Here is an 18,638-nt window from a genome sequence, read left to right on the forward strand (position 1 = left end):
ATTCTTGGACTTTCAGGTCCCGACTTTCACATTTTAACCTCCTAGTTAAATGCAAATTGCATATGTGGTTAAGTTGGAAGAAAACACTTCATGTTTTAAAAATTGTTATATTAACGTGTAAGGGCCCTATTATCTCTACTCTTGGAACTTTAAGTAAGGGAAAGAAAAGATAGAAATGACATTGAGCAATGGGGTTAAGTGTCCAGTTGTGGCTTTTCTTATACTGCTCAAAACCTGGAACTTTAAGTAAGGGAAAGAAAAGATAGAAATGACATTGAGCAATGGGGTTAAGTGTCCAGTTGTGGTTTTCCTTATACTGCTCAAAACCTTGCTGGTGTGCCCATACCATCAGTTAGGACTCTGAGGCAACCAGTTCTCACTATATGTCACTGAGTTCCCTTGGGTGGCCTAGCATGGTCCAGTTGCCACCAATATCCCAAACTGGTTGTATTTCACAGAGGACAGAGGAAGGTGCTTTTACGGGTGAGTCTTGGCATTCTGGAATTGAGTAGATTGAGCCCCCAAAGTTACAAGTTTTGTGGGACTTGGTCCCTGGAAGAAGGTAGATCCAGGGAGGATCCAAGGTCAGACCATGCGGAAATGCTCCCCATTTGAGAGATGGTTTTCCGGAATCTAATAGTGATCTAATAGAATCAGAGAGACTAGCATGGAATGGGACAGGTTGGCACAGAATAAAGAAGTGCTGCACAAGAGAGACAGCTGTAGGGAAGGCCCAAAGGAGATGAGAGTTGAGAAAGGTAGCAAGGAGAAAGGAGAAAAGAAGCGAGGAGAAAGCTGAGAAAGGAGACCAGAGGGAAAATGGGATGAAGGGAGTTTTGTAAGAAAGATTTGGTGATGGGTTATTCCACTCGGTTAACTCAACATTATTAAGCACCTGCTAGGAAAGAAAGATGAGAGTTTTGTGTCCTGTCTTTGAGTCCATCACAGTCAGCAATACACTAAGTGATTACAGATAAAAGTTTGGAGATAGACGGGCAAGTTTGTAGATGTGTTTTTTAGCACTTGCTTTGGGCCAGGTGCAGTATTAGGACTCCAGGAGAACACGGTAGTTATTTAAGACTAACAAGGCAACAATGGGGTCACGGGGTCGAGCAGTGAATGTGGGCATTGGGCAGGCCTTGTCTGGCGGTCCCCCGCTGTGGGTCAGTCACTCCCCTCCTGCCTCGTGGAGCCTGTTACTGGGACACAGAGAGGCTGGCAAACTTGACAGTTGAAGCGAAGAGAAGGAGCGGGTGACTCACAGGCTTGTTTATAACTTGGTCAATATGTGTGGAGTGTTGTATAAAAGATTCTGACAACCCTGTAAGACAGTGGCCTGGATTCCCAAGGCTCGTGGAGATGTTGTGAAGAATAGCAGTTCCAAGACAACATATAAAAATGTTGGGCGTTTGCAAGCCAGACGGCTCTGGGCTGTAACTGCTGCAGCGGGAGCCAGGATTCTTAAACATGAGTCTGGAAACCTCGTCTGACAAGGGAGCTGATGTGTGATTTGCAGACTGTCAGCTGTGGAGCTGAGTGTTCAGGCAAAGCCATGAGAAGGGGCCTGCCACACACCCGCTCAGACGCCGGAGGGTAAGCTGGGCTGGAGAAGGGACAGGCTCTTCACAGGAAAATGCTTTTGGTGGAGCCTACTTTCATGGCATGTCATCGACTATCTCACTTGAGATTTTTCAGCTTTTCAGTTTTGCAAGTTGATAGATGAAAAGTGATGTCTCCTTTTTATTATATTTTTCATTCATCTGGTGATTACATGAGATTGAACATCTAAAAAGATACAGAAAAGCTGCCTGCAGCATTTTCTGTTTATTTAGCGAAATAGCCTTTCAAATCCTTTGCTTATTGCTTATTTAAAAATTAGATTATTTTAGGGTACGGTGAGGTGGCTTATGTCTATAATCCCTGTATTTTGGGAGGCCAAGGTGGGAGAATCTATTGAAACCGGGAGTTCGAGACCAGCCTGGGCAACAAAACAAGACCCTGTTTCTACAAAAATTTAAAAATTGGCCTGCACAGTGGCACGTGCCAGTGGTCCCAGCTACTCTAGAGGCTGAAGCAGGAGGATTGCTTGAGCCTGGGAATTTGAGGCTGCAGTGAGCTATGGTCATGCCACTGTACTCCAGCCTGGGTTACAGAGTGAGACCTCATCTCTAAAAAGAAAAAAAAAAAAAAAGAAATAACATTTTGAAAAATAAAAAATTTAAAAATCAGTTTTTTTTTTAAATTTCTAAGAATTCACTACATTATGAATACTAAATCTTATATGTGATATTAGGCAGAACGTTGCCAATTTTTAATGACGTTTGTCCTCAGAAAAGGTCAGTTTCTTATCTTTCCACTTTGTACATTGCAAACATTCCAGTCAGTTGCTTATGTAAGTTTTTTCGTGGCCTGTTTGTCACGCAAAAGTTGTAATGTTTGGTTTCTTCCGATCTACTCTTCTTTTCATTTAGTTCATGCTCTTGTTCCTTGTTTTAGAATGCCTGCCCTTCTCCAAGGTCACAAAGATGTTCTCTGATATTTTATTCTAATACTGATTTCAGCTCTTCCAATTCTGAATCAGTTCTATGATTGATGCATCTAAAATTCATGGTATTTATGTTACTATTTTATGATGTTTTTCATGGAGTAACCAGTTTTCCCAGTTTTATTGTCTGGCTCCTCCTTTCTGTCTGAGTTGTGATGTCTCTCTCCAGTGTCATGTTCTCTCCTATGGATGAGGCCACCACATATATCTGTCTTTCACAAAGTTTATTTCATGCAACACAGAGCGCTCTGTATCTGTTAGCCTTACCTTTTACAAGAACTTTCACATGTGAAATAGTTTGAGATCATAATTTTTCAGTCGCTACCTACTATTTTGTGTGTGTGTGTATATATATATAATTTTATCTTTTTATTGCTTAGGTAAACTTTTTTTTCATGGCAGAGAGGAATCTTGGCTATCACCCTGTTCTACTCCTAATTACAGAAGGGGAAATGGGTGCCAGAGGGGACATGACTGGCACGGATCCTTGGTGAGGGGTTGGAGTGAGCCTCAGCCTTTCAGCTCCTGAGGTCCCTGGACATCTGCTTCTGGTCCTGGTGTGTAGCTCATGGTAGATGTTTGCTTTAGTGGGCTCACACATGTGGAGCTCCAGTTCTTGCACCAGGCACAGAAGAGCCTTTGCACACCAGCTCACTGGGTGTTCAGTCCAGCTCTGGGAGCTGGGCTCTGCGCCCGTAGAGCCGGGCTGGCAGCTGGTGTCACTGCTTAACCTGCTCTGCCTCCCAGAGCTGGCAGCCTCTGCTCTGTGCTGCAGTTTGCTGTTCGTACAATGGAGCGAGAATGTGCCTTTCTTCCTGGTCTCTGTGGGAACAGGTGGAACAAGGCGTCTAAAGTACGGGGAGTTTTGTGGAAGGCACCGTGGCAGCCAATAACGGGCTGCGTGGATGGAGCCTCTCCCAGTCAGCAGGGCCTGTGTCTTTTGCAGGGGGAGGTGCGGTGGCTGGTGGGCTCCCAGCAGTGTGCCTCGGCCCCGGTTCTGCAGCCTGAGTTCTCCAGGTTCCTCCTATGGGTCCAGCTCTGTGCTCAGAGAGGCAAGTTCCAGAGGCTGAGGCATTTTCATTCTCTTGCTTCATTCATAGGAGTGGGAAGGCCTTCACCAGAAGCCCGTGGGAGAATTCACTTACCTTTCTATTGGTCAAAATCGGGTCCTTACCCCATTCTGAGAGTCTCAGGCAAGGAGAATGAACGGGGTTGCCCTCCTGCTGCAGGTCTCAAGCACTCACTGCTAGGGTCCTAGAAGACCCTAAAGGGCTCCTGTTGGTGTGGTTTGTGTTCATCACGATTTATCCTATTAGAAATAAGAAACTGATGAATATCAAAAATATTTAAGTCATTTATAAGCAACGGTAATGAACCAATTATATGTTAAAATGAACATAAGCTTAATAAAAAATGACTGTATGTTTGAAAACAACAAAGTGAGAGAGGAGGGGCATGGTTTTGTGATTCTGTTATGCAGCCTTAATCAAGAGGCTGGTTCCCCCTGCATGTAGCCTTTCCGCAATGTTTGGTTTGAAGTGTTGAAGACAATCTAGCCCCATAAACATATCTGCTTGGAAAAGGAAGCATTTTAACAGGCTTTTCAGGTCATTGTAGATATTCCATTTTGATTCTACACCAAAACTCAAGTGACAGTTGCTTAAAGTTCAGTTTCACTGTGGAATCTGAAAGTGTATTGGTAGAGTTTTTCCTACTCTGTTTTATTAAAATCCACTGACCTGTCTTGCACACCAAGTGCATCTTTTACCCAGTGTGGAACACCACGCAGTGGCTATTTGGAAATTATTGGTCCACTGACAATTACTCAGAACTTTGAAATGTTGACATATTTGTTATACAGTCTCAGGAAAATCCCCACATTTGTTAATATTATTGTTGATTTAACAGAAATGTCCTAGGAGTTGTTAGGCTCTGGTGATGGGTACAAGTCTTTTTTTTCTTTTTTTTTTTTTAAGACAGAGTCTTAGTCTGTCACCCAGGGCACGATCTCTACTCACTGCAACCTCTGCCTCCTGGGTTCAGGCGATTCTTGTGCCTCAGCCTCCCAAGTAGCTGGGATTACAGACATGCATCATCATGCCCAGCTAATTTTTTGTATTTTTAGTAGAGACGGGGTTTCACCGTATTGGCCAGGCTGGTCTCAAACTCCTGACCTTAAGTGATCCGCCCGTCTCGGCTTCCCAAAGTGCTGAGATTACAGGCGTGAGCCACCGTGCCTGGCCTGGGTACAAGTCTTCTAAAATTCTAATTTTCACTTGAAATCTCAAATTTTGACGTGGGTTTATGATGACAGACTCACTTTATTTTTGAGAAAATGACAAGCACTCGAGTCTGAATAACAACATTTTGCCTGCTGGGAGTTCTTTCAAATAAAAATGACATTCCCTGAGAAGGTGGCTAGTTTAGCTGACAGCTCACACAAGTGCTGTTCCAAAAAGGAGGTGGGTCCGTGTGGCTGAGGGTCGAAAAGAACACATACATTTTGTCTTCCGGGCCTGTGTACTTCGGAGATTGATTTTGGTGTGAAATTCTTCCACTGTTTGGAGCCTCCCTTGTGGCCAACACCTTCACAGCCCGGAGTCCCTAAACAGTGATCAGGTAATGAGGTCTCCATAGCACGTGGACCTACTGGCTAAGGGCTTCTGAAAGCAGACCTGGAACAGGTCGGGATTGGGACACAGTTGTCCTGCCCATGAATCCTCAGTCTCATCCACAAACCCCAGTCTCACATTAGTAAACCAGGTGAAGGTAGGTAGCTTCTTTCCAGGGTGTGGTGGAAATTTGGTAATACCTATGCAGTTCAAGCTTTTAGGTGCTGAGAGTATCAGCTGCCTATCACTCCTGTTAGTGCTGCTGTTGTGAGACCCTGGTCATACACAATAGAGACGCTGTCCCTTGATGAACTTGCAGCCCATTGGGAGAGATGGACACAGGGAAATCATCATGATATGACAAGCCATGATGACCCGCCATGATGGGTCAGTGGCACAGAAGGGTGTGAATTCACGCACGGAGGCAGCTGAGCTGGGTCCAGGAGGGGAGGTGGGTGCAGGATGGCGTGAATGAGGAGCTGGGGTTGGCATGGGCAAGGTTAGGGCAGGCTGGGGTAGGGCAGGCAGGGGGCCGTCTCCTGTGGGTGGCAGGATAGGAAGCTGGGCCTGGGAACTCTTCTATTCATACTTTGTAATATGTCAGAAAGGCAAGGAGAGTACGGCTGGATGAAAACACTGAACTTGATGTACAGACGGGCTGGAGTCCCGTGTTCATGGACCATGGCTGCCGCCTTGACTGAGACATCCTTACAGTCTCTCCCCGAGAGGTGCTTGCAAGGAGCAAGTGCAGTAACATACAGGAAAGTATCTTGTATGCTGCCTGGTGCAGTGCTGACCAGAGCTGGGCCATAGATAGATTGACAGTGGACTTGCTACTCTGAGGATTACCCATGCTGCTGGCAATCAAGTGTAAAGTCTTAGTCTAAACATTTGTAAAATTTTGAGGGTCATTTGTCTACATACCAGAAACAATGGCCATTCCTCTCAGGATTGCAGTCTTAGCTGATGGGCAGTTTATACGATTTCACTATGATAATTGAATTTAATGATTTTGCCCTACGATGCGGATGCCTGTCTGGTGGCCGAGTAGGCCACCCACCATGGATGTATCATACCAGTGCCACCCTTGTACTGACCAGGGCCCTTTTTTTGTGTTGAGTTGGCATGTTGCATGACAAATGACCCCCAAAGTTAGTACCTTAGCATAACAGTAAGAATCTGTTATCTCCCACTATGTCAATGGTCAGGAATTTGGGACATAGGTGACTGGGCAGTTCTGGTTCAGGGTCTCTGGAGAGGCTGCACCATCTGAAGGCTTGGTTGGGGTTGGAGACCCGCTTCTGAGGTGGTGCACTTCTATGGCTGGGAAGCTGGGCCCAGCTGTTGATGGGAAGTCTCAGTTCCTCTCCATGGGGGCCTCTCCACAGGCCCGCTTGAGTGTCCTCACAACATGGCGTCTGGCTGTCCTCAGAATGAGTGATCCTGGAGACCAGGACAGAAGCCATGATGCCTTTTAGCCACAAAAGTCACACAGCATCCCCTCTGCCAGGTTACATTGTCACACAGCCCAGCTGATTCACTGCGGGAGGGGGCTACACACCGGCATGGGGGCCATGAGTTGAGGTCACCCGGGCCATCTGGAAGGCTGACTGCTGCGTGATGTCATGGTCCTGTGACATGCTGGTAGACATGTGTGGGCAGAATTCTTTCCCTGACTCTCACTCAGCCAGAGGCCAGAGGCCTGCCCACTGCCCTTCTCCTTATCTCAGTCCTTCGTGCTGGCCTCTGCCGGGGATGGTTTCTGTCTGGACTTTTACTCTTGTGTGGAAGCCCCTTGTTTCCCAATGGCAAGCCTCTTGATTTGAAAATCACTGATCACCTTTGTGTGCTTTGCCCATTAGAAGGTGTAGGATAAATACATGTCTTTGGGAATAATCTCACAAACCTCAGAGGCATAGAAAGACAATTCAGCAATTCAAAAAAATAGATCATACAAAGATAACAACCTAGCTATAACTACTGGAGTTCTAATAACTGCCAGGTAGTGGGCAAGTGACTTTATCTGTTTCATCCTCATTCAACCCTACACAAACCTTTTTGACTTTGACACGTCGTAGAAAACAGAGTGCAGGAGGGGGAGTGAGACATTGATTAAATTCACAGGGCGTCAACACGCAGAGCTAGGATGTGGGTCCCCTCTCTCTGACTTCCGAGGCCTTGGTTTTCAGGTTCCATGCACTTCTGCCTGTGGACATTACTTTCTAGTTTCAAAGCAAGGTCCCTTGAAGGATTCCATTTGACCCATGATAGCTCCGTGGGAGGAAACAGAGACCCAGCTAGAGGGGCAGAGCCTGAATAGGAGACTTTGGTCACTGTTCCCCAACCCAAGTGTCTTTCCCTCCTCTCACAGCTATCTGTGTGGGCTGGCAAACGTGAGGGAAGGGAGGTCATGTACCTGACGCTCCCTTGGAGCTGGCACAGGAGGCTGGGCTGGGATTATTCGGTGCTGTTGCTTCATTTCTCTTTCCCTGTCTTGCAAGGCCTGCCTGCAGCATGCCCATGGTGGTCATGGGGAGGTTTATGCCTCATCATCACAGCTGCAGCCCCTGGGCAGGAGGGCCTGTGAAATCTGCATTGGTTCCAGCTCCGCATCGCATTGTTAGGGCCTCCGAAGGGACACAGGACTCGCTTCGTTCACACAATGACCCCTCTGGAAGGATTCTTCTATAGGAATTTAGACATGAATTTATTCTGACAGTCAGTTCTCAGGTTGGCCGGAAGTGGAAGCAGTTCCGAAATCCAGATGCACAACTTTCTCACAAATTTAAAGGCTCTAATCCAGTCTTTCATGGACCCTTTAAATTCTGATTCTTAAGGGGCATTTTCCAGTTTCTCTTCTTTTTTCAGGGATCAGCTGTAATTTCTGGGCACACACAAATGCGTTCTGCTGCTAAAATTCACTGTTCTTCTTTAGGGATCCAGTTTGGCTGAATGTACATATCCCTTGAAAAACCAATCTGCTCATGACCCTGCTCCCAAGACATTCCCACCTGAGCCACCCGAGCTGTTGCTAACAGACCATAGTTGTAACTTGGCTCTTGCACACCATGTCCTCACTGCCTTCTGTCCACACTGCCGTGTGCCATATGTAAAAATCTCCCTTGTGCCAGAGAGAGGCCACCCATGGGATCTTCAAGCTAGAGACTTTGAAAGATTGAGAGGGTTTGGAGATTTAAGAATTCTTGCTAGAGAGACTGCTTGACACACATTCTTTCTCTCTCTCTCTCTTTTTTTTTTCTTCCAGCCTGCAAGTATTCCTGCCACAAGAAATGTGAAGCCAAGGTAAGCATTCTGTTGCTTTCCCGTGGGACTTTTTATAGCTGAGTTGGCCTTCACTGAATGATATGTGTGGGGTGGGGGGCCTCTTTGGACTGCAGCCACGGGAAGAAAACTCTTTAGGAAAGCCAGGGCTGGGATATGGTGTATACCTTTCATCTCAAGAATAAACCGAAGAGCTTTGAAATCCACAGTTTTAATCGTAGAAAATAATTCTTAAGAATTTGATTTCAGATAAGAATTCAATAGTTGTCCCCTGGCCACATCAACAGCTCCTTCTCAGTGGTACACGGTCCCTGGTTTCTCACTGCCTTGTCATATTGCCTCTTGGGGGAGAGAGGGCAGGAGCAGGGAGGTCCAGGGCATTCCCCTTGCCTGGGGACTTTTCTGCCTCATTATGGAGATAGTTGTGCATAGATGGATTGGGGTTTTCAGCTGCCATGGAAACCTGGGAACCCTGGAGTGAGGTTTAGTGATGTTCACTGAGGTTTGTGAGTACCTGGAGAGGTTAAATTGCCTGATGGCCTCTGTGGCCAAAGGAGGCCTGGCTGTGTCCTGTAGGGCTTAGGGTTTTGGTGAGTGGGGAAGTTAGGTGGCCTGGAAGAGCCGTGTGGGAAGTGACAGACATCCCAAGGAAGAAGCATGTGGTTTTCTACCTTGTCTTGGTGCCTGAACCTTCAGACCTCCTGGGGATGGTGACTGTACTTACGGAATCCCCAGGTATGATTTGGGTCTGCAGTCGGGGTGGCAGCAGTGTTTTGCCCCATCTACTGTTTGGCCCTGCCTGTGGGGGCTCCGTAGGTGTCCTGACAGGTTGTCCTCATGGCTGTAGGTCCAGGGAAGAGGAGTTTTAGAGTCTTGGGATTTTGCTCCTGTTACAGACCTCATGGGTCAGCTGTTTTGATCATTTCCAGCCCTGCCTTGGGCTCCAAGTGGAAGGCTATGCTGGAAGCTGACTTCGTGTTACCATGAACTCACTGCACGTGGGTCTGTTTTCCATGTGAGGACTAGGGGGGCTGGTTTCCCCGACCCTCCCGATCTCAGGCATACACAAACACACACATGCATAAATATGCACACGTGCACGCACATAAATACACATGCACCCAAACACATTTGTGCTCTCACACACACATACGCATAGGCGTGCACACAAATACATGCGCACATACACACAAAGTTGGAAGAGCTAGACTAGTATAGCCCTATTTCTTTTTTCCCAAGATACTTTTCTTTTTAAAGTCTTTGTTATGGAGAATGCTGAGCATGTGCAGGAGCAGAGAGGATGGCACAGGGGCCTTGCTGCCCACTTCCTGAACCCCAAACCAGCAGCGCCTATGACCTGGCCACACCTCCTTGCTGGCTGCCTCTTCCAGATGTCAGGTGGGTGCGCTTCTCGGGCCTCCTGGGGGCTATGTGGAGCCCTTCTGCTCTTGCTTTCCATCCTGCTCTGGAGAGGGCTTCCCCTTTCCCAGAGGAGTAGGCGTTTCTTGTTCACACACTCCTAGGCATAGCTGATTTCCAACCGTGGTTTATTTGAGGGTTTTGTCCACAGATAGGCTCCTTTCCCAGCGTACTGTGCACCTTTAGTGGTGTGGGAGCAGTGCTTCTGAATACAGTGGTGAGTGGGGAAGATAGTGCCTTTGGGGGAGTATTTCAGATGCGGAGGACTGGGATGTGTTGTCCCTCACCCCTGTTGTGTGTTGCCTTTGTCTGCATTGCTTGCAGCTTGTGTCGGCTGCGGAGTAGGATGAGGGGGTGGGCTGCTTGTCTTGACTGTGTCGCGGGCCCAGCCACCTCTGAGCCACAGCCGCAGAGATGAGCCTGCTGTTGTTCCTTCCATTTCTTAAATGAGGCCTGTCGCCAGCTGCTTAAGGGATTGAATTCTTTGGTTCAAAGTGTATTCCAAAATCCTTAACTATGACTGAATACGGAATTTCTAACGGCAGCAATTGGCAGTTTGCTGAGGGATGGATAAGCTCTTATTCCTATCAGATCACAGTGCGGGGAAATATATCCGTGTTCATTTTTTTGATAATACGGCTTTGAACCGCAGGGGAGAAAGCCCCCGGCAATAACAAAGCACCTTCTTATTCCAAAAATATAATGCCGTCGTTGTTGGGGATATGAGGGCCATAACTCCTCGGCGGCTCCTGCAGGGCACGCGGCTAAGGGAGCGGCTCAGTCTTCCAGGAACTGAATGTGGCTGTGGTTTCTCCCACATTATTGCACTTGGGTTTTGAGTCTTTGATTACTGTGTTCACGTATATCGCCCAGTGGGCTCCTTAGACGCTGCACTCAGATTCCTCAGGCGAGTATGAAGCCTTGCTTCAGCACATACGCTTAGGTCTCGCATCAGACCCGAGACTGGGTGGTAGCGTGTGCTGTGTTATACGCCCTTGACGGTGTTCCCCTCTATGTGGGAGCACTTGCGCCTGTGATCACAGGCTCCACACACACCCTGGAGCATGTGGCTGCTGTGTGGTGGTGCTAAAGGCCACAGCTGTTGATCTGCTGCTGTCAGTGACATTGTCACAGGCTCCTCCCGTCCAGGCCCTCGGAGCCCCTTCTGTGGCACTGACGATGTGGAGGAACCATCCTGCAGAAATGGGGACCGAGACAGCAGCTGGGGGCTCAGGCAGGGAGGCAGAGCCATCGTTGGGACATTTTGAGAAGCCCCAAAAGATTGCTGTCACTCTCTTCTTGAGCCATTGGACAGTAAATCCTCTCAGGTCAGGCCATGCAGCTCAGTGGGTGGATGGAGGCAGAGACCCGGGCTTGGATCCCAGTGGGGCTTTTTGTCTCCTGAAGACTTTCTAGTCCCCCTTGCTATGGTCTTGATGTTTGTGTCTCCCCCAGATTCCTGTGCTGAAACCTGACCCCCAAGGTGATGGTAGCTGGAAGTGGAGGCCTTTGGGGAGATGATTAGGTCGTGAGGGTGGAGTGTCCATGAATGCGATTAGTGCCTTTATAAAAGGGACCCCAGTGAGATGAGATCCCTTACCTCTTCTGCCATGTGCATACATGGCAAGAATCTATGAACCCTGGAAAGGGCCCACACCAGGCACTGAATCTGCTGGCACCTTGATCTTGGACTTCCCGGCTCTAGAACCATGAGAAGTATATTTCTGTTGTTTATAAGCCTCCCAGTATTTTGGTATAGCAGCCCACATGGACTTAGATAGGTCCTGAGCCTCACTTTCTTCCTGCAATAAACAGAAAAATGACTTTCTCTTAGCTGTTGGTTACAATACTTACTTAAGTTTTAGGGAAGTCAAATAATGTATGTACAATCACTTGAAAGTTTGGGATTTCAACTGTTTGGCTTCCTGGAATGCAGTGCTTATTCATTTAAGCCACATGAGCCGTGTGGGCATCATGACTTGCTTTTTTCCTGGCTATCACTTGACTTACTGGCAAGAGTGAAAAAGGAAGTAGGAGAAGTGAAGCAGTTGTAGGAAAGCAGATGTTGGGGAGGGGAGAAGGGGGAGGAAAGGGTGGCAGATGGTGCCCCCCTAAAGGAAATGTGGAGCTTAGGCAAGCAGATGGAGGCACCGGCATCCCATCCTTGAAACCTGCAGCCTTGCATCATGGTGAGATGCCTCTTCCGCCTCTGCCCACTTGCAGATGCGTCTGCTCCTTAGAGTTGTGCTTTGTGTAGGGTATTGAGTATCATCTTGAATCATCAGAGGTGAAATGGACCTGTAGATAATTTTTTTGTAAACTTAAGACCCCACGTCGGGACCACACGCAGGAGTTAGCGAGGGGAACGTGCACAGGAGTAATGTCGGGGAGACACCCTGCAGGGGGTCCCGATGCGCAGCTACCGCTTTAATCCAGGAAAAACACAGAACCTCCTGCCACCTGGGCTCCAATGCTCTCAGACCCCCGGCTCATCCTCAGCCTTTGCAGCCTGGCTGCGAAGGTCCAGCTCACCGTTTCTGTCTCTGCACATGCCTTGGTTTGCGCCCTTCTTGGATATAAAGTACAGGAGTGCTGGTGTTGCTGAGTCTGTAGAAGGAGAATGCAGCAAGAGGAGAGAGGTCCCGGCTTTGTCCAGCCTCTTAGCTCCTGCAGGTGGCCTTGGCGTCTTCTTCCACTGTCCCGGTGCTCCGTCTGGGCAGTTGCCAAGCCAGGAGCCTTCCTCCGCTCTCCAGCTTGCTGCTTGAGGGAGAGAACTTTGTGATAGACTTGCTGCTCTTTTTAAGCTGAGACTACAGGAGGTCCTGGGGAAGTCAGTGGAACCCCCTGCTGCCCGCATCGCCTGCTGCCCTGGGGGCCTTTGCTGGGCTCTCCCATCAGAGATCCCCATGTCCTGGCTGGGGTTGATGTAGGAGCTTTGTCACTTCCACCAGACAGACCCAGGGCAAAGACTTGGTCCCCTTCCATGGAAAACACGGGAACTAGAGTTTATGACTTCTTTAGAAACTGTCCCTAGACATTCATGCTGGGCGTCTACAGACACTCAGTGGCCTAACTGATAAGTTTTAACCATTAACTTATGTCTGGCAGTTAACCTTCGTCTTCAGATCACTCCTCTGCATGCTAAGAGCAGCAGCTGCCGTGCAGTGGGATACGGGACTGCTGGGTCCCAGGGACTGACTTGTCCAGTCCCCTCTCCCCATTGTCTGATGAAAAACCTGGAGACCCCAGGGAGATGAAACAACTTACCTTCTGAGGCCCAGATTTCATGGGTGTTGCTTTTCAAAGCTCTGATTTTTGCTGTTCCATGTGTTCTTTTTGGTGCTTTGCCATCTTCACGTATCAGAAATGGAGCTGAGGTTTGTGTGGGTGACTCTAGCCCACCTTGCTCATATGCCTACAGAACCTACTATGCCTCTTGTGAACTCCAGCTCCAGGGCCAACTTCTCTAAAACACGGGTTGAGCGTCTCTCCCGCTTGGCTTGGGGCTCACTTCTCCTGGGCTGCCTCTCTGTTTCTCTCTCATGAAGTGATGCCTGAGAATTCTCTGACTCCCGCATGGCTCAGGCCTCTTCTTCCCCGTGAAGGCTCTGCTCATCTTACATCCGTGGCATCTTGTCCGAGACTCCTAGTCCTCCCACAAGACACTGAGCAGGGACAGTATCTCTCCCCAGTTCCCATAGCTCTTTGCAACCCTGCCGGGGCCTCCGCTGTTGCAGCTGTGTGTTTCTGTTTTGGACCTTCTCACCTGTGCACAAGGAGGGAGGCTGTGGGAGCTGCTGCTTTGCTGATCCTGAGCTCTCGGTTACTGCATTCTCTGAGCCTGTTTCACCTTCCATGTCCAGACCTTACCCTGTCTATGGCCCCAGAGCCTCCACTCTCTAGCATCCCACCAGCTAGCTCCACTCAGCTCACGGCAGAGGCCTGTTTTTCCTGCCAGCACACAGGCCACAGAGGCTGCAGGCTCTCATCCCCACCTTCAGCAGGGTTGGTGCTCCCTGGGCTCTTGGTGGAGGACTGAATCTGGCGATGCTCATTGCCACAGCTTTTAAGGTTGGGGTGTCAGCTTTGACCTCCCCAAAAGGTGTAAGTAGTGGCCTTTTTTCATATGGTCTTCACTGGGAACGAATGATCTGAATTTGTTAGTAACAAGGACTAATAAATCCTCCCTCCCTCCCTCTCTCCCTCCTTCTTTTCCTTCCTTCCTTCCTTCCTTCCTTCCTTCCTTCCTTCCTTCCTTCCTTCCTTCCTTCCTTCCTTCCTTCCTTCCTTCCTTCCCTCCCTCCCTTCCTCCCTCCTTCCCTCCCTCCCTCCTTCCTTCCTCCCTCTCTTTCCTTCCTCCCTTCCTCCCTCTCTTTCCTTCCTCCCTTCCTCCCTTTCTCCTTTTCTCGCTTTCTCTCTCTCTCTCTTTCTCTTTCTCTCTTTCTTTCTTCTTCCCTCTGTCACCCAGGCTGGAATGCAGTGGTGCGATCTTTCACTGCAACGTCCACCTCTTGGGTTCAAGGGATTCTTCTGCCTCAGCCTCCCAAGTAGCTGGGGTTATAGGCGTGTGCCACCACGCCTGGCTATTTTTTTTTTTTTTTTTTGTATTTTTAGTAGAGACGGGGTTTCACCATGTTGCCAGGCTGGTCTCAAATGCCTAACATCAAGTGATCCACCCGTCTTGGCCTCCCAGAGTGCTGGTATTACAGTGTGAGCCACTGAGCCTAGCCAGGACCAATACATTTTGCATAACCAAAAGGAAAATCCCTGGCCCTGTGTGTGAAAGCTCTTTTGTTGTTTGTGAGTGTATCTCTTTCCTGCTGCTGTTTGTACCCTCTCTCTACGATAGCTTCGGGAAGCATGGTTACTCCCCCTGAACTCAGCTTCTTCATCTGAGCATAGGATTTTTAGGGGTGTCTTGAGATACATCTCGCCTTGTTCATCCTGTGCAGAAGGAAGACCACTTGGTCAGCGCTGTTGAGGGATCTGCAGGACCCTGCTGAGTGCTTTAGATGTGCTCTGTCATTTACTCGTCACACTTCTCTCTGAGGAGGTTTGTTCTGCTCCCTCTTACGGGTGACAGGGCTGGGACTTAGCAGTTGCACCTCTTGCCAAAGCCTGCGATGGTCCTGCCCCAGCTCACGTGGCCAGCACGGGCTCTGCCTCTCTCTGCCATCTCAGTGAATGTTTACACAGGCGTCCCTCCTCCTCCCTCCCCATTTCTTGCTCTAAGGGCGGAGGCAGTTAATTTTTAAGCCAGCCAGCTCAGCAGACATTTCCTGAGTGTGGCTCTCGGCGGTGCACAGAGCTGGACCCAGGTGCAGCCTGCTGTCTGCAGGGAGCTTCTGCCTGCAGCCCAACAGGACGAAGTGAGAGTCTGATTCTGCCAGATGATTGCAGGTCTCCACCTATGTTTGCTGTGTGTGTGTGTGTGTGTGTGTGTGTGTGCGCGCGCGCGTGCGCGTTAATGTTTGACAGCTTTTAAAATGGTTTTTAAAATTAGAAGATGTTATTTTTAGAGCAGTTTCAGATTTGCTGCAAAATCGAGGAGAAAGAACTGAGGGCTCACACACATGTGCTTACGTGGACACACGCATACATATTCACACACACAGACACAGACTCTCCTGCTGTCAGCATCGCCACACCAGAACAGCGCGTTTGTTAGAATTGGTGAGTCAGTATTGATGAGTCCCCAGTCTACGTTAGGGCTCACTCTGAGTGTTGTACATTCCGTGGGTTTGGACAGGTGCATCATAAGTCACGTCCACCATGACAGTACCGTACGGAGTAGTTTCGCTGCCCTAGAAATCCTCTGTGCTGCGCTTCTCTCTCCTGCACCCTGACAGCCGCTGACCTTTTCACTGTCTTCATAGTGTTGCCTTTTCCAGAATGCCATAGGGTTGGAATCATACATGTGTAGTCTTTTCGGATGGGCTTCCTTCACTAGATGATATGCATTTACATTTCTTCCCTGTCATTTCTTGGCTTGATAGCTCATTTCTTTTCAGCTGAATAACACCCCGTCTTCTGGATGTGCCACAGTTTACCCTCCATTCGCCTACTGAAGGTGGAGGCTGACCGGTGGCTTCCATATCTTTCTTCTTTTTTGCTAGTTGTCACTACTGTCAGAAGAACCATGAAGCATCCTTAAATTCTGCTCTTTTTGAGGACACTTTTATTCCTTTTCCTGTAAGATCCCTTTTCTGATAGGCTGTCCTCACCAATCTTTTTTTGACTCATTTTAATTAGAAAGTCACTTTACACCTTACTAGAGGCATGTTTATACCTGTGTCTCTTTTTCTACTGGGAACTGTTATTCCTGACTCCCAGAGTCTGGGGAGTGGCCCCACTGTGTTGATCCCGCCAGTCAAAGCCACAGCATGGGCTCTAGGCTCACTCTCAAAGTCAGCAAGCCACTTTTGAGTGGCTTTTCGTGTCAGCACAGTTACACTTTGTACAAAAGAATCAAGGTTTCTAAATCTCAAATAATCTGAGCCCCAATCAGGGGCATTGATTGTTAACTTCTAGGCCTTTCTTGGACTTGAAGGTGGACAACAGGACCAAGCCACTGTCAACTAAGGAAGTGCGTCAGCCGGGCGACACCAGCTGCCAGCAGCTCGGGGCCTTGCTCTCTGGGACTCTGCTGCTTGCACCATCTCGGCATCTGCGGGGCTTTATGGTGACATTCCACAGGCTGGGAAGTCACTGGGTTCGCCATTTTACACCAGAGGAAGCAGGTCTTTGAAACTGGTGGTGACCTTTGGCCAGGCTGACAGGACCATGTTGGCTGTCCGGTTATGAGTGTAGTTCTTGCCCTGTGATGCCAGGTTTGTTTTTTAGTGCGGCATAAGTGTAAGCTTATGTTTGTGTAGGAAGTCCTAGCCTTGCCCCAAAAATAGGCCAAAAGAGGATTATAATCTTTTGAAACAAGACATTTGTTTTAAATAAACAATATAATTTTAAAATGTATGCTGCATTTTCTCTGAATCATCAGTTTTCATTCCACATTGTGTTGTAACAGATAAAACAACACATACTTGGAATGAATCTGCACCTATTTGCTACATCGTTTTAACTATGCGGCCCGTAACCTAATTAGCAGCTTTGCAGCCAGCATCTGTATCTGTCTCCTGGGCAGGAGGCCAGAAGGTGCAGCCGGAGGGAGAATGTGGGTCCCTGCGTCCTGCACGTGGCTCAGGCCAGGCCTGTCTGCCTTGACTCTTGGCATCTGTGAAATGAGGGTAACTTTCCATGGCACTGCAGTTACATGGGAGGGTAGGAGGCTATTGGCAAGGGCACCCCATGGCTGCAAGTGTGTTTTATTGATTAAACTAGGGCTTTTGAGGTGCCCTGGAAATCTTCTTCTGAACCCCACCTCTGTGTCTGTAGACCAGTTCTAACCTGAGAAAGAAGCTCTCCCTACAGACCCTCCATTGCTTGAGAAATAATTTGGGCAAGCGTGCTGTTGGTTAAGGTTCATTCCCTACCATCACCCCGCGGGATGTTGTTAGGTGTCTGTTTACCAGGGGTCACAGAGGGGAGAAGGGACCAGCTGACCGCATGCAGCCAGGCTCTGATGACAGAGTGGGACACCCAGAGAAGATGAGGCCCCTGAATTCAAAACAGATGCCACTTTCATGGTGACAATAATGAATGTTTGAGTGACTGCCCTGACTGGGTCAGATAGACCAGGGTGGGGAGCCCAGTCCTGCAGGGAGCCCTATATAGCTCGAGGGGCAGGGGACAGAGCAGCAAGGCCAGGCATCCATGGGCACATGTCGCTCCAATGTAAACAAAAACAAAAGAAAAGAGCACGCGGTGAACATTTCCTGCTCTATGTGTGTGTGCATGTGCGTGTGTGTGTGTGTGCGCGTGTGCTCCATACGTGAAACTCTGTACTAGGCGATTACTTATTTTCTCTTGCCTGGCCTCTTTGGGAGAACAGAAGTACAAAATGGAAATTTGCATGTGTAGCTCTCAGAAGCAGCTTCTGAAACTTTGAGGACTCATAAAAGAGAAGAATGACTAACAGACCTGGGTCTGAATCCTGACTCTGCTTTGTCTTACCCATGTGACCTTGGGCTTCAGTTTCTTCCTCTATAAAACAGGAATTAAACCCTACTAAAAGGACTGTTGAGAACTGAATTCAACAGCTCCTCAAGCATAGGGCCTGGTGGCTTCTGCAGGAGTGCTCTTTTCGCTTTTAAATACCTTAATTTGCATCACTGTATTAGGAATCACTGTAGATGTCTACAGTGTCAGTTGCTGGAAACTACTCTTTCTGCAGTTGTGGTATTGACTCTAGTAGATTTATTTCATGAAATGTTGCCTACCGCTAGCATAAATCACTATGCATTTTATTTATTAATTGTTAAATGACAAGAAAGTATATATATTTTCTAAATTTTCTTCTGAGAATGGGATCTGCTCTTTTAAGCAAACGAATTCTATTTAGTGGGCTTAATTAGTGCCTCAGACTTAGCCTGGGTCCACCTGAAAGTGGTTCCATATGGCTAATGGCAGAGCCGTGGGCTTAATATTTTCTGACACTGGAATCCAAGTGCCTCTTGCTCAATGCTGCCTTGATTCTGGCCAGCTCTGTGACCTTTCACCTGACTGGCTGCCCTTCCTACTCCCCCCAGCCTCCTGCATTTGCACCGGCTCACCCTGCCTTGGCTCACCCCACGGAGGACTTCCGTAGTCCCGGCCCACATTGCTGCACCCATGATGTCTGGGCCTAGGGCAGAGCTGGGTGCTGCAGGTGTCTCTGCCTGCTT

The 18,638-nt window shown here is 48.4% G+C and overlaps 1 protein-coding gene across 16 annotated transcripts in view; it reads left to right on the forward strand.

The window, feature by feature from the left end:
• The window catches only part of TNS3 (tensin 3), a 331,575-nt gene that overhangs the window by 94,619 nt on the left and 218,318 nt on the right, over nt 1-18,638 (forward strand). For 9 of the 16 annotated variants that reach the window (XM_073008864.1, XM_073008875.1, XM_073008877.1 and 6 more), the window contains one exon: nt 8,423-8,460. The exons of 4 other annotated variants lie outside the window; for them this stretch is intronic. Coding sequence is in view for 1 of the 12 variants with exons in the window: in XM_073008859.1 (XP_072864960.1) it covers nt 8,423-8,460 (38 nt within the window). In the remaining 11 variants the exon portion in view is untranslated. Of the gene's footprint in view, nt 1-1,351; nt 1,594-8,422; nt 8,461-9,710; nt 9,838-18,638 lie in introns of those variants that run through there. 3 more of the 16 variants (XM_073008869.1, XM_073008874.1, XM_073008871.1) reach the window with 2 other exon arrangements.

The sequence above is a fragment of the Chlorocebus sabaeus genome, chromosome 21 (assembly GCF_047675955.1).
Source record: "Chlorocebus sabaeus isolate Y175 chromosome 21, mChlSab1.0.hap1, whole genome shotgun sequence".
In the NCBI taxonomy this organism is placed as follows: Eukaryota; Metazoa; Chordata; class Mammalia; order Primates; family Cercopithecidae; genus Chlorocebus; species Chlorocebus sabaeus.